The 16,075-nt window shown below is 44.6% G+C and overlaps 1 protein-coding gene across 1 annotated transcript in view; it reads right to left on the minus strand.

Annotated features, from left to right (window-relative positions):
- GALNT18 (polypeptide N-acetylgalactosaminyltransferase 18) overlaps positions 1–16,075 on the minus strand; it is a 543,905-nt gene that overhangs the window by 75,381 nt on the left and 452,449 nt on the right. The window contains exons 7-8 of the mRNA XM_077453560.1: positions 14,261–14,446; positions 1,787–1,924 (exon numbers count right to left, since the gene is read on the minus strand). Coding sequence (XP_077309686.1) covers positions 1,787–1,924; positions 14,261–14,446 — 324 coding nt within the window. The remainder of the gene's footprint in view (positions 1–1,786; positions 1,925–14,260; positions 14,447–16,075) is intronic.

The following is a 16,075-nucleotide window of genomic DNA, read 5'->3' on the forward strand; positions in this document are numbered from 1 at the left end:
GGTGCAGGTGGCCAGGGACCACTCCATCTCACAGCAGACAGATCCTCTGGAAGGAGCACCGTCCCCATCCAAAACGAGAACAGACCCTGCCTGCTGCTGGCCATCATGGATATCCTGCTGGCATGCAAGGTACTGTACCGAGCATAAACAACACACCTTCCCACAGACAGGGACTGCAGACTGGGACATGGGGCACAGGGGGGGCTGCAATGATGTGCACAGTGAGACTGCATTCACGGCACAGTAAAGCTGCATTTTATAGACACGGTGAGGCTGCATTTGGTGGGCACAGTGAGGCTGCATTTGGTGGGCACAGTGAGGCTGCATTTGGTGGGCACAGTGAGGCTGCATTTGGTGGGCACAGTGAGGCTGCATTTGGTGGGCACAGTGAGGCTGCATTTGGTGGGCACAGTGAGGCTGCATTTGGTGGGCACAGTGAGGCTGCATTTGGTGGGCACAGTGAGGCTGCATTTGGTGGGCACAGTGAGGCTGCATTTGGTGGGCACAGTGAGGCTGCATTTGATGGGCACAGTGAGGCTGCATTTGATGGGCACTGGTGAGGCTGCATTGAGCTCTTGCATCAAGTCTGCAGTCTCTGTCCATCTCCTGTAGCATGTCTGAAGTCTCTGAGGGAGTCTGGAGAGGAGTCAAAAGTGGGAGCACCGCCGGGATGGGGGTCATGGGAGAAGTCAGACTTGTGTGGACTGTGGATAGGAGACTATAGGATAAGACCTCCAAGCTGGAGCCGACTGACTGAGCCCTGCACAGTGCACCTGAGAGGAGGTCAGTGAAAGCACCGCCAGGCCAGTCGGGGGTCACTGATGTAAGGGGGGAGTGAATACGATAATGTAAGGGGCACTGATATAAAGGGTTTCCTCCTTATATTAGTAACCCACCCCCCTTACCTTAGAGTATTCTTTCTGCAGAAGGTGGTTCCCCCCCCCCCCCCCCCCACGTTCAGAGTTTCTGGGGTCCCCCTTGATGATTGATCACTTACCACTATTAACTGGAATTTGAATATATATATATATATATATATATATATATATATATATATATATATATATAAAAGCCCTATGTGATTTCATATCTATATCTAATACTCTCTTCATCAAATGTGCTTTAAAAAGCACGGTTTTTCCCTTTCATGAACAAGAAAATAATGACGTTATGCTGTTGGGCTGGTATAATAATGCTGTGAGGCTGGTATGAAATTTTTTCCAGGGCTGGTTTTTGAAAGCATGGGCGTCCGCAAGGTTACTCAGGTGGCTGCGTACCATGCCCATATAGCCTAGAGAATGTACATCTTTTTACATTGCAATACATCTGTTGTGGCCGTATTTTTATCTTGATGAAAACAGCCTATACAGTGACAGTATGAGATCAAAATACGGCCACAACAGATGTATTGCAATGTAAAAAGATGTACATTCTCTAGGCTATATGGGCATGGAACACAGCCGCCAGAGTCACTTCCAATACAAAGTGAAGATGAATTATCTGTTATACAACACATATGTATTACCAGTGTAAAGATTTTCATGAGATTGTCGAAAAGGGGCGGAGCATGAGTGGCCTTGAAATGATGCCCCCCCTTGGAAAAAGTTCTGGGGACGCCCATGCACAGTATATACATTTTTACTGAAGAGAGATGGTATATAGTCAGTCTACATAGAAATATCACATAGCAGAGCTAAAAACAGCAAGTATGCACATTTTCTTGACAGTCCTGACGCAGCATTGCAGATTGACGTGCATCTTTAACAGAAGAGATGGGGACACTCACCACCCCGTAGGCAATGTTGTCAGTGTACGTTCTCATCTCAGGATAAACAGTGACAAGATACCACCGGAAGGTCTTACACTGCAGCCTCTTCCTCAGGGCTTTCCTATCAGAAATATCACCAATGTCAATCCCTGGGTCCTGCAGAGAGAGAAGGAGAAGAAATGAGTCAGTGACTTGCTGTCCCATTGCCTAGCATGGAAGCGAGCGTGCTGGGCTATCTCCATCCAGAGAGGAGATCATATTGCTGCATTCTAGGAAAGTTACAACACAATACTGCCATTGAGGACCATCAATACTCCCTTTTATGTATGAAAACAAAACCATTTTTTTGAGGAATCTATTCTTTAGGCTCATTGCACAAAGCTGTTGGTCCCTTTCACAGTATGTGGTAACACAACACATTACCGTGCATTGAGGGGCGCTGCATTTATACACTTTCATTTTGAATGGGTGGCAACGCACTGTAATGCATGTGAAATCTAATCACCAGAACTATACTGCAACTATCCCAAACCCTGCAGCACCGCACCAGACCTGCTCCTCTCACTTGTCTACAGGAGGACATATCAATTAAAGCCGCACTCCAATCTCCGCTCTTCCAAGTACAATAAAACCTTGGTTTGAGAGTAATTTGATTTGACCTCTAATGAAGGTACAACATTTAGTAACATATTGCTACACTTAGCCCTTGTACACACGGTCGGAGATTCCGACGGAATGTGTCCGATCGGAGCGTTTTGTCGGATATTCCGACTGTGTGTGGTATGCATCGGACTGTTTCCGTCGGACCAAATTTTCCAACGTGCCGGAAATATTTTCCGACATGCTCCGATCGGATATACTCAGATCATGTGTAGGGAATTCCGATCGGACCAAGTGCCACGCATTCTCAGATCAAATTCCTACATCAAAGCTATTGGCTACTAGCCTGAATGTAGTCCCATCGTAACGAAATTACGTCATCATGTTCTGAAAGATCGGATTTCCCGACAACTTTGTCCGACCGTGTGTACGCAACAGTTTCGGACAAGATCCGTCGGACAAAATCCGACGGATTTGGTTGTCGTAATGTCCGACCGTGTGTACAGGGGCTTAGAGGCGCCTCTCTTCTCTTTTATACTCTGGAGCTCCTACTGAATTTTGCTTCCAATCCCCTTGTGGAGGCTTCCATGTGTGGATGGACATTTTATGGTTACACAACCTATCACTTTGCTATAATCTTTTCATATGGACTATAAACTGAAGCACTTATGAATAAATGGTTGTGGAACGAATCATCAAGTGCTTTGTATTAGCATGTTTCTGGAACTAATTATGCTCACAATGCAAGGTTTTACTCAGGGGTCAAGTCCTAGGGAAAAAAGTGTGGGAACTCCCACCCAAGATCCACTCCCCCACCAAAAAAAAAGAAAAAAAATAGGACATCGGGGCACATCAGGGCACGGGGCATATCAGGGCATGGGACACATCAGACCACGGGGCACATGAGGGCACATTATGGGGCACGGGGCACATCAGGGCACATTATGTGGCACATTGGGGAACATAGCACATTATGGGGCACATAGTACATCAGGGCACATAAGGGCATGGGGCACATCAGGGTATGGGGGAAATGTTGGCACATCAGGGCACATTATGGCACATCTTGGCACATTATGGGGCACATAGCACATAAGGGTGCGGGGCACATCAGGCCACGTGGCACATCAGGGAACATTATGGGGCACATAGCACATCAGGGCATATTATGGGGCACATAGCACATCAGGGCATATTATGGGGCACATAGCACATAAGGGCACGGGGCACATCAGGCCACATGGCACATCAGGGCATGGGAAATGTTGGCACATGGGGGCACATCAGGGCACATTATGGATCACATAGCACATCAGGGCACATTATGGCACATCAGGGCACATTATGTCACATCAGGGCACATAGCACATCAGGGCACATTATGGCATGGGGCACATAGGAAATCAGGGCAGGGGGGCACATTAGGGCATGGGGCACATAGCACACCAGGGGGCACATTATAGGGCATATCATCATCTTACTAGGCAGTATGCAGAGTAGCACAGGAAGCGTTTGGCTGTAGTAAGTTCTCCCTCACTTCACACAGTGCTGTTCACTCCCCGGCGGCCCCTCCTCTCTTCTCGTCTATCCCCATTGGCTAGTGACATAATCTGGCATAGACTATAAACTAGAAGAGAGGGGGGGCCGCCCGGGAGTGAACAGCGCTGTGTGAAGTGAGGGAGAGCTTACTACAGCCAAACGCTTCCTGTGCTACTCTGCATACATCTCATTTGGGCGGCTCGAGTCCTGCAAAGGGAACGGCGTTCCCGCTGTGAAAATAGTGCAGGGACGCCGTTCCCGCAGGACTTGAGCCCTGTTTTTACTGTAGTTTATTTCAATTGTTAACAATGTAGCCATGATGTTTCCACCCAAAAAGCACTGCTTCCTTAACATGTTTCAACACAAATGGCTTGAATCATTGTGCCCATGCTTTTTTTGCATGTTCTGTAAGCTGGTCAGTTGGTCTTTGGGGGGGGGGGGGGGGGGGAGGGATATAGACATGGAAGTGACCAGCCTTGGATTAGGCAGACGTTGGGATGCCATTTCTGAGGGGATATATAGATGTGGTTGTGTAGGGGATGGTACGAGGCAACTGTTTTAGTTTTGGATAGTCGTCTTCATTTATTTGGAGCTAGTGGTTACTTTGACCTTTTTAGGCTTTCTAACTATTTGGGGTATTTTATTCATTGGGTGTTATTTACTTTTAAAGTGGGGTTTCTTAAATACCTGAGAGATACCCTATATATTTGGTGAGTGCTTAAATTATTGGGTTCCTATTTTATTTGAGTTATTTGGGGTTTCTCAATAGTTATGTTCAGTTTGGTTTGCTTACTAGGGATCCTCTTGGGCATCGTTGGATAATTGGGGTGTTGGTGATGCTCCTTGGGTATGTTCACTATGTTGCATTCATTTCAAGAAGGGGGGTGTTCAGGCATATATATATATATATATATATATATATATATATATATATATTTGATTTAGGTTATTTATGGGTGTTGTTTTTCTTTTAGATTGAGGTTTATGGCCTTAAATGATAAATGGCTATATCATCCTAACCTCTATTTGTGTAGATATAGTTAAGGGGTCATGTTCAGGTTAATCAACTGCCCCCACCACAGTTTGGACCTTTTACCATCTGTGGAAAAGTATATTATCCCCCCACCCCCCACCCCCCTTTTTTTTCCCTCTCTCTCCTTCAGATGCCTAACTGATATTATTATTTTGATTGTATATATTTTTGCATTCCAATAGGTCTTTTATGATTTATTGCATACATTTATGTTGTTACTACCCTTGTAGATTGATATTGTATGCATATAAAAGGGGAGTGGATCTTTAGAAAGCAGAACTAGCGTTGATCCGATACCCCAATTTTGAGCTACAGTATATATGTGCCAGCGTAACACAACTGTATATGGCAACCCGACATGTACTGGCCATTGGGACTACAGGGAGTTTCCCGGTGGGCCGATGGCTTAATGGGCCGGTTTCAGTGACAAAGTAATGGCTGCGCGCCTCGCCCTCAACTTCCTTCATACAGTGATATGGGACAGAGGAGAATAAGTGAAATAATAAAAGAGGTTAGTAAGGACTTATGTTATGCTACATATTTTTTTTGCACAATTGCATATAGTTTTATATACTGTTTTTGTACTTGTTTGCAAAATTAAAGTGGGCTGGTGTGGATGAAGTCCAGGGCCAAATTTTTGTCCCAGTCCAGCCCTGGCAACCATCACTTGAGGTTTCAATTGTGTAATATAGATAATGGATATTTACTTATGTTGGGTACACACATGGTCCGAATATGCCGGGTGCATTGATCGGTGTGTTCTGTGCAAGTGTGTTACATGCAAGCCCACTGGGTTGAACGAAAAAAAATGTATGTGTGCACCAGGCTTAACTGTTGGATGTTGTGGCACATATAAAGTCCCCAACTAACTTTTTCCTTCCCCATTAGTTACGGGGTTGGAGGAAGTATATTGTACGATTTTGGGTGGAGACATAATGGTTGCAGCTACGTTGTTAATGACTGAATAAAATGACTTGGAAGAGCAGAGACTGGAGTGTGGTTTTTGTTCCTCTATCCTCTTGAACTGCTGCCTTTAGCGGCATGACCCGTGCTAGAAATGGCACAGCGTGCCCTTCATAACTCTGGGGCATGCGCAGAAGAAATCGCTGTATGGTGATTTGCAAATATCTTAGACCGTGCAGGTCTGGGAGATATTTCAAGGTAAGCCTTAATTTAGGCTTACCTGTAGGTTAAAGTGGTTGTAAAGGGTTTACAACCACTTTAATGAGTGCATATAGAAAAGTCCATAAACAGGTGATCACAATAATAAAATGACTTGGAGCAGAGCCCGCTCCGACGCGTTTCATCTAATAAGACATCATCTGGGGTGATAAGGTTTACCTGTAAGTAAAATGAATATCTCCTAAACGTGCACGGTTTAGTAGATATTCACCCTGAATACAGCCAGTTACATCACCGACACATGTGCTCTGCAGGTCAAGTATACCTTGCCAGACCTTCAGAGCTTCGTCCCAAAACTGAGGGTATGACATCACCGCGGCCCTGTCCAATCACATAGCCAGAGTGCGTAAACCCAAAAGAACGTAGGGGGAACATGTCAGCCCTCTCAGTGGTGAGAGTTCAGTGCAAGGTAATTGCATAATGTGCTAGTAACGTTTTTTTTTTTTTTTTTTTTTTTTTAGATCCGTGGTTTACAACCACTTTAATTTGTATCATAAATGATGACAAAGGCACTGCCAAATCAATAGGTTCATAGCTGAAAGGTAAAAGCTGGACTGATGAATAGATGACCCTAGTTGAGGTTCGGATACGATTGCAGCAGGCCAGATGTGGAGTTTGGTGACCCGTGCCAACGTAACAAAGATGACATTCTGAATCCGTGCCGTTCCTTTCCCATTCTGCAGCTCACATACAACTAACCGTTTAGTAAAATACAAATATTGGTTTGCTGAACTTTAACCACTTAATAACCGCCCTATAGCCGAATGACGGCTTTAGGGCGGTTTCTTAACTGTGGGAGGCCGTCATATGACGTCCTCCCAGAATTCCACTCTCGGGCGCGCACTCGAGAACATTCGTGACCGCCGGGTCCACAGGACCCGGCGCATCACGGATCACGGTAAACGGCCGCTCGTCGCGGCCGTTTACCACGTGATCACTTGTAAACAAACCGGCGTCATTTTATAACGCCGGTTCCTCCCTCCCCCTCTCTGTACCGATCGGAACAGCGGAGGGGGAGGAGATCGGTGTCAGCAGCGATGTGGGCTGCATCTGCAGTGCCCACATCGCTGCTCACCGAAAATTAACCCCTCAATTCCCTGCAAATACCCTGCCATTACTCTGCATTACTCTGCAATACCCTGCAATACCCTGCATTACTCTGCATTACCCTGCATTACTCTGCATTACCCTGCAATACTCTGCATTACCCTGCAATACTCTGCATTACCCTGCAATACTCTGCATTACCCTGCAATACTCTGCATTACCCTGCAATACTCTGCATTACACTGCAATACTCTGCATTACACTGCAATACTCTGCATTACACTGCAATACTCTGCAATACCCTGCCATTACTCTGCATTACTCTGCAATGCTCTGCAACACTCTGCAATGCTCTGCAATGCTCTGCAACACCCACCAATACCCTGCAACACTCTGCAATGCTCTGCAACACCCGCCAATACCGTGCAACACTCTGCAATGCTCTGCAACACCTTCCAATATCCTGCAATGCTCTGCAACACTCTGCAATGCTCTGCAACACCCACCAATACCCTGCAACACTCTGCAATGCTCTGCAACACCCGCTAATACCGTGCAACACTCTGCAATGCTCTGCAACACCCTCCAATATCCTGCAATGCTCTGCAACGCAATACTCTGCAACGCCATACTCTGAGATACCCAGCCATACCCAGCCATAGTCGGTGATACCCTGCAATACCCAGCCATAGACACCCCCCCCTCCCGCCGCCCTCCGGTGCTTCTACCGACTCGCCAATACTATCAAATCCAGAATCTTTTTTTTTTTTTTTTCAGGCTTCCCAGCTTAGAGGTGAGATGCGGGGTCTTGTTGACCCCACATCTCACTGTAAAGAGGACCTGTCATGCCATATTCCTATTACAAGGGATGTTTAGATTCCTTGTAATAGGAATAAAAGTGATCAAAAAATTTATTTTTGGGGAAAAAAATGTCAAACTAAAATAAATAAAGTAAAATGAACAATAAATTTTTTTTTTTTTAAAGCGCCCCTGTCCCCATGTGCTCGCATGCAGAAGCGAACGCATACGTAAGTCCCGCCCACATATGAAAACGGTGTTCAAACCACACATGTGAGGTATCGCTGCGTACGTTGGAGCGAGAGCAATAATTCTAGCCCTAGACCTCCTCTGTAACTCAAAACATATAACCAGTAAAAAAAAAATTCAATCGTCGCCTATGGGGATTTTTAAGTAGCGACGTTTGGCGCCATTCCACGAGCCTGTGCAATTTTGAAGAGTGACATGTTGGGTATCGATTTACTCGGTGTAACTTCATCTTTCACATTATGCAAAAATTGGGCTAACTTTACTGTGTTTTTTTTTTTTAAGCACAAAACAGTTTTTTTTCCAAAAAAAAGCATTCGAAAAATTGCTGCGCAAATACCGTGCGAGATAAAAAGTTGCAACGACCACCATTGTATTCTCCAGGGTGTTTGCTAAAAAAACATATATAATGTTTTGGGATTCGATGTAATTTTTTAGCAAATAAATGATGATTTTTACATGTAGGAGAGAAATGTCAGAATTGTCCTGGGTGCTCCAGAACGCCTGATGGCGCTCCCTGCATGTTGGGCCTCTGTATGTGGCCACACTGTGTAAAAGTCTCACACATGTGGTATCGCCGTACTCGGGAGTAATAGCAGAATGTGTTTTGGGGTGTAATTTGTGGTATGCATATGCTGTGTGAGAAATAAACTGATAATATGACAATTTTGTGAAAAAAAAAAAAAGTAAAAAAAATCTTGATTTGCAAAGAATTGTGGGAAAAAATGACAACTTCAAAAAACTCATCATGCCTCTTACTAAATACCTTGGAATGTCTTCTTTCCAAAAAGGGGTCATTTGGGGGGTATTTGTACTTTTCTGGCATGTTAGGGTCTCAAGAATTGAAATAGGCCGTCAGTACTTCAGGTGTGATCAATTTTCAGATATTGGCACCATAGCTTGTGGACTCTATAACTTTCACAAAGACCAAATAATATCCACCAATTTGTACTTATTTTTACCAAAGATATGTAGTGGTATAAATTTTGGCCAAAATTTATGAAGAAAAAATTACTAATCTGCTAAATTTTATAACAGAAATGAAGAAAAATTCATTTTTTTACAGAATTTTCTGTATTTTTTCTTTTATAGCACAAAAAATAAAAAACCCAGCGGTGATTACATACCACCAAAAGAAAGCTCCATTTGTGTGAAAAAAAGGACAAAAATTTCATATAGGTCCAGTGTTGCATGACTGAGTAATTGTCATTCAAAATGTGAGAGCACCGAAAGCTGAAAATTGGTCTGGTTATTAAGGGTGTTTAAGTGCCCAGTGGTCAAGTGGTTAAATTGTCCAAGTTTATTTTTCCAGCTTCTTCCGCGATGACTGTTTAAGGCCACATCAGGAATACTCCATCCTGTTCCTACTGTTTTAAAAAGAACGAGCCGGAATTAAAGTTACGATAGGAGACGTCCACATTAGTTGCCTTTTTTTGACGAATGGATCAGTTAAGCTAAATGTTACTGAGCTGTTTGAAATCACAGGCATATTTGTCTTATCCCCGGGAAAGATAAATACATTTCCAGGCGCATCCTATGCTAATGTCCTCATTAAATGCACATTCTTTACGTCGTGCCTACGTTTGGAGAGAGAGGAGCAAGTGGTGTTAATAGAGGGAGCAGGACGCGCTCTCTGTAGGTATGCACCGCACAAGAAAAGTCCTTGTTGTCACGCAGATGGGGGGTTGACAAGTTTCATCAAGTGATTGGTGCTGGTGGCATCCCCCGACGCTTGCCGAATTACCATTTGTAAAGGTGGACATGGAATGTAGTCTATAGTGTTGGCTTCTTTTTCTCAATGAATCACCTACCATCTTCTGCTGCTGTCATTTTCTGATAAATATTACACTTTTCAAGCTGCTAATCCAGTATGAAGGTAGGTGGGTAGATTGTCACTTAAAGCTGAACTCTGCGCAACCAGCTAAATATAGAGTTGCAATACTCATATGTGTACAGTAGAGCTGCACGATTAATCGCCAAGAATCGCTATCGTGATTATTATTTTTCCCCATTGTGATCTTGACTAAAGTGTTTCATGATTCTTTCTATGCAAAGAATTCTCTCTGCGCTTCTGAAGCCACAGCCTTCAAAAGAAAAAAAAAAAAACGGACAGTCTGCCAAGAATCACAACATTCTTTAGCAGTGGAACTTAAGTATAAACATTGTAACAATTTGTCAAAGGAATAGACTTTGTGTGTAAATTAGGAAAGTTTAACCACTTAAACACTAAACCTTTTTCTGACATTTGTTGGTTTCAAGTTAAAATAATTTTTTTTTGCTAGAAAATGACTTGGAACCCCCAAACACTAATATATATATTTTTTTTTTAGTAAAGACCCTAGAGAAAAAAATGGTGGTTGTTGCAATATTGTATGTCGCACTGTATTTGCGCAGCGGTCTTTCAAATGCATTTAATGAATAAAAAAAAAAAAAAAACTAACCAGTAAAGTTAGCCCAATTTTTTTTGTATAATGTGGAAGGTTTTATGTTGCGAGAATCGTGAGGTTTTTATTCTAAGCAAAAAAAAAATCATGATTCTCATTTTGGCCAGAATCGTGCAGCTCTAGTTTACAGGGTTATCTACCGAATAATATGGAATTCTTTAAGGCTGCCAGACAGCACAACCAGGACAGGGACACCACTTTCTGTGTTATGCAGGGGGCTCCAAACTACAGCCCCTGGGCCAAATATGGCCCTAATCAAAACTTTACCTGGCCCTCTTATCTAAGAGATGACTCTGAAGGGGATACTGATTTAAGGGGGGACTCTGATGGAGGCCCTGGTGTAAGGAGGGAAAAAACGCTGAAGGGGACCCTGATGTAAAGGGGAAAGCACTGTGAAGGGGACCCTAATAGAAGGGGGGAAAGAACTCTGATGGGGACCCTGATGTTAGGGTGGAGTTTGAGGGGTGGCTCTGATTGGTTTAAAGTTTATTTGGAATTTCTTTTCTTTGTTTTATTGAAGCGTTTTCGCTGTTCCAAATCCAATCATGCTGGTATTAAAACAGATTTAGGTATTTGTGCTAATTGTATGCAAAAAATACATTATATTCCCTTGTGAAGAAATACAACTACATTAAATGTTTTTCTTGTTCAGCTTTAGGAAGAATCTATCTGGTTATAAATAGCCCATGGCATATGTGTTTTTGAGGGAGCATGCCCAGTTACTGTCAATCCGTTTCTACATTACTTACAGACATTTGATAAGCACATACTTTTTCCCAATGTATGCTTCAAATACTTCATGTTTGTTTCAGGTCAGTGAATACCAAGTGATTCAGCAAGGATAATGATCACAGCCCCAGTGACTGCACCTTCTGAGACACGTCCGTATTGCTTGAGTTTAGAAGAAAACTGATGTAGAATAGAAAGATGTTGGGGAGGCGTCCTAAAGTGGACACCCTGGACCAGATGGAGAGGCGTCCTAAAGTGGACAGCTTGTACCAGGTGGAGAGGCGCCCTCAAGTGGACACCCTGGACCAGGTTGAGAGGCGTCCTAAAGTGGACACCCTGGACCAGGTTGAGAGGCGTCCTGAAGTGGACACCCTGGACCAGGTTGAGAGGCGTCCTAAAGTGGACACCCTGGACCAGGTGGAGAGGCGTCCTAAAGTGGAGACCCTGGACCAGGTGGAGAGGAGTCCTAAAGTGGACAGCTTGTACCAGGTGGAGAGGCGCCCTCAAGTGGACACCTTGGACCAGGTTGAGAGGCGTCCTAAAGTGGACACCCTGGACCAGGTTGAGAGGCGTCCTAAAGTGGACACCCTGGACCAGGTTGAGAGGCGCCCTAAAGTGGACACCCTGGACCAGGTTGAGAGGCGTCCTAAAGTGAACACCCTGGACCAGGTTGAGAGGCGTCCTAAAGTGGACACCCTGGACCAGGTTGAGAGGCGTCCTAAAGTGGAGACCCTGGACCAGATTGAGAGGCGTCCTAAAGTGGAGACCCTGGACCAGGTGGAGAGGCGTCCTAAAGTGGACACCCTGGACCAGGTGGAGAGGCGTCCTAAAGTGGACACCCTGGACCAGGTGGAGGCAGGGCCGGGACAAGGGGTGGGCAAGAGGGGGCGACTTCCCTGCGCTCAATGGTGTAATGTAGGGATGAGGGTTCCTTCTGTTACAAGGCTGACAGGAGTAGTGACAGCTGCAATGATTCTGATAAGCGATGGGACTGCTGGGTGTAGGATCCGCTAAGCTCGCACATCATGAATGAGGAAGGTGGGCACTGGGCGGGGGTGGGGGGGTCGTAAAGTTAGCATCCTAGACCAGGTGGGGGTAATGTCCTTAAGTGGACATCATAGACCAGAATCTCAGATGCGTTAATTTAAATGTTTCCATTAAAAGAGATTATAGAAACAGTGATGCGACCTGACGCAACCGGATCATAGCAGTGGCAAACCTCCATCCCTAATATATGTTAGACAAAAAGAAGAAGGAGTGGGACTTTGTATGAGGCATGTCACTGAATTATTACCTTGTTCACATTGATCATTGAATTATTCATTGATTACAAATTGAGTTAAAAAATGTCAATCTTTAGTAAAAGGACACAAGTAAATAACAATTCACTTGTAGGAATATACAGTTATTATACAAAGTAAAATACAACATGATTAGCAGTACAATTCCATAAAACGCTCATCCATTGATAATAATTGAATAAACATAAGCAATTGCTCTTAGTGAACCAAACTTGTCTGGGCATCAGTTCGATGTATACTTGACGCACGTTTCATGGCTCACGCCAATCATCAGGAGAACCATCTCTCAAAAAAGGGTCTACAACTTACAATGCAACCCAATAGTGACGCCCAACCTGTGTCCAAGAGAGGACGGGGACAGGGATGATGACCTGTGCGATTCTGTGGATGTGAGCAGGCCTGGGATCCCCTCTCGTGTGAATAGCCCATGTGAAATGGTCACCTGGCCAGCCCTCTAGATCATGGGTCTTCAAACTACGGCCCTCCAGTTGTTCAGGAACTACAATTCCCATCATGCCTAGTCATGTCTGTGAATGTCAGAGTTTTACAATGCCTCATGGGATGTGTAGTTTCACAACAGCTGGAGGGCCGTAGTTTGAGGATCCCTGCTCTAGATTATAGAAACAGTTGAAAGAAGCCTTCTTAAAATGAATATTTTAAAACCGATCAGTTCTCTTTAGCCAGCAAGATGAAGCTGTGTAAAGTTCGCTCAAAATATGGCAGCTCATACTGCATCTTAATTCGTTGTCTAAATGTAAATACCACCGTTCCTTGGTTAGGTATTTGGCCAACGCAGTCAAGGCTTGCATCCCAGTGCATTGGAAATCAACCTCACCCCCTACCGTAGGCCAATAGCTGCAACCAAAGACATTATGTGGATAGAGGAGGTTACCTCGTCTCTGAAGAGACGGGAGGCATGATTTGAAAAAAACTTGGTTCTATTGGACCCAATTCACATTTTCTGACTAGTACAACAAACTCATTGAGCAAGATGCTGTCAAACTGAGGCTGTCTTGGACCAAGTGGGTGGCTCCATCCCCTCCCTTCCCTCCCTTTTTTTTTCTCTCTTTTGCCCCATTCCTTTTCTTCCTTTCCCAAATCTTGTATCTCTTTTCAGTATTGCCTTAAAAACCAGTGACGGAGGGCCCTGGGGCTTACCATCAATGACACGTGTTTATTATCCCAAAAGGACTGCCTACTTTGCTGACCCATGTACGATGGTCTTGACCTAGGTAGTTGCCTCTGGAAATGACACACCTTAACGTTTCATATTGTTTCTTTGTGGCGACTTTCTTTATGATGTTAATGCTACAACTCTTTTCTCTATGGCCACTTCTGTTGACTGGAAGACGGTTCTTTTATTGTATATAACTTGATTTTCTTGTTGCCAATAAAAAATATGGCAGATCAAAATGACCAAGTCGTAAAACCAAGATACTGGATAGATGACCATGACTGAAAAGCCCAGCGTACCCTCTGCTCTATAGAAGGGAACATGATATTTGAAAATACTTGTGACAGTCATCACAAACCCCTGTTATCTTGAATAAATGACCATTAGTGACCACCGTACCTCTTGGGGGATGTTCCAGGCCATGTAGACGTGACTCTTAAACTCATCCATCCAGACCTCCGCCACTCTCAGGGCATTCCTGCGCACATGGGCCGTCAGATCTTCAGTGTACGGCTTGTGGGCTCTCTCTATGTGAGCGATACGGGAGCAGGGCAGGACCTCCACACTGCCCCCACACTGCCATACCTAGAAAGGAAGGGAAGAGTCTGAGTACAGCGCACAGGAAATGCAATAAAAAAAATTTTTTTTCCATTATTACAATGATGCTCCATGAGACTTGGCATTTTTTAATTAGCCCTATCTGGGGTTTCTACCTTTTATTTTCTCTATGGTTCTTACCATACCACCAAACTTGTCCACATCCTCTTATTTCCTTTCTATAGCACAATATGGCTTGTTTCAAAATATCAACAGACAAGAGATGAAATGTACTCTGGGGTGTAAAGAGACTCCGTCCAAAGCTGGGCTAGAATTTGAGTATTCTGCCTAAAAAATAATTATATCTGTGCAGGCTTATTTATTAAAGATTTATATTTTCCCATTAGTTTGCTGTAATTACTTTTTCTGAGCCTGAAACTTCAGCTTGAGACTGTTGGATATCTGAGGTCATGTTAGGTCTGACCCGGTACACCCGATGAACAGGTAACTAAAGGAGAACACAGCAAGATTTAAGGTGTGAAAAATGCAGAGTAAAGATGTACTATTGTAGCCATGGTGTTGCCGCTAGTAACAAACAATCCGCCAAATCACACCACTGCCAGACTTCATGCATCAATTCCAGAGACAATGAACAGTCTTTTGCTGGTTTTGTTTTTGTTGTTTTATTAGGGGGTACAACATGGATAGGGATTGGAATATGGGATGCTCTTAGGATTTGTCATTGCCGTCATATTTATAATTTAAGCACAAAAGCACGTTAGTCAGAAGATTAGATGCACATGGACATTAAATGTAAATCTCCTCCTGCACAAACTTGCTTCCTTCTACCCACACTGGTTTCCTCCTGCACACACTTGTAGTTACTGAAATTAAGTATGTCACATCTTTTTCTAATGGGTAATAGGGGCCCACTCTGAATAAGTCCCTTTACAGGCTCTGGTGACTCGCTGCTACTAGGCCTGAGGCCTGCAGAACCTCTCCCCGGAGGCCTAGTAGTTGAAAAGCATTACTTTAGGTGGTGGACTACTGTTCCAAGCCAGTCCAAATTGCAAATCCTGTGCCCTCAGGCCATGTCGACTTAACACAGATCCCCACAGTCTCTTCTCTGATCCAGGACTCCCCATCATCCACCGTGTGTTTGAAGACTCTGCTAATCACCGTGTAGAAGCAGAGTTCCCTCACAGACTTCCTGGCACCTCCTGCCTCCACTGTGGTAACACTCATGGACCTTCCTCAGCCCTGAGTCTTTGATGAGGAACTTGACTGGACCATGCGTTCCAACAGCTTCACCTGCCCCTCTGCTCCAGGTGTTCCCTACCACCCGACCGTGTGGTGACAGAGACATTGCCAATGACATTGTAGAGGCAATGTTCCCTCACAGCTCTCCCCAGGCCTTCTCCTGCGATCGGCGGCGCGCCCCCCCCCCCCCCCCGATGGGGGTGTCCTCCTCCTGCTGCTGCCTAGCATTCCATTGCTCACTTCACTCAGTCGACTTCTCCCCCCAGTGGCATATCCCCTCAGCCTATATAGGAGGCCCGCCCCCTGCCAATACCAGATGGGGATTGGTCAGGTTTCCCACATGGGCTGTCTGCCACTCCAGTTCCAGGCCCAGCCCCTCTTCCAGAATCTTCTCTCTGTAAGCAGGGGAGGCACCCC

Source organism: Lithobates pipiens, unplaced genomic scaffold (genome assembly GCF_037356315.1).
Source record: "Lithobates pipiens isolate NorthernLeopardFrog02 unplaced genomic scaffold, aLitPip1_a1.2 Scaffold_24, whole genome shotgun sequence".
In the NCBI taxonomy this organism is placed as follows: domain Eukaryota; kingdom Metazoa; phylum Chordata; class Amphibia; order Anura; family Ranidae; genus Lithobates; species Lithobates pipiens.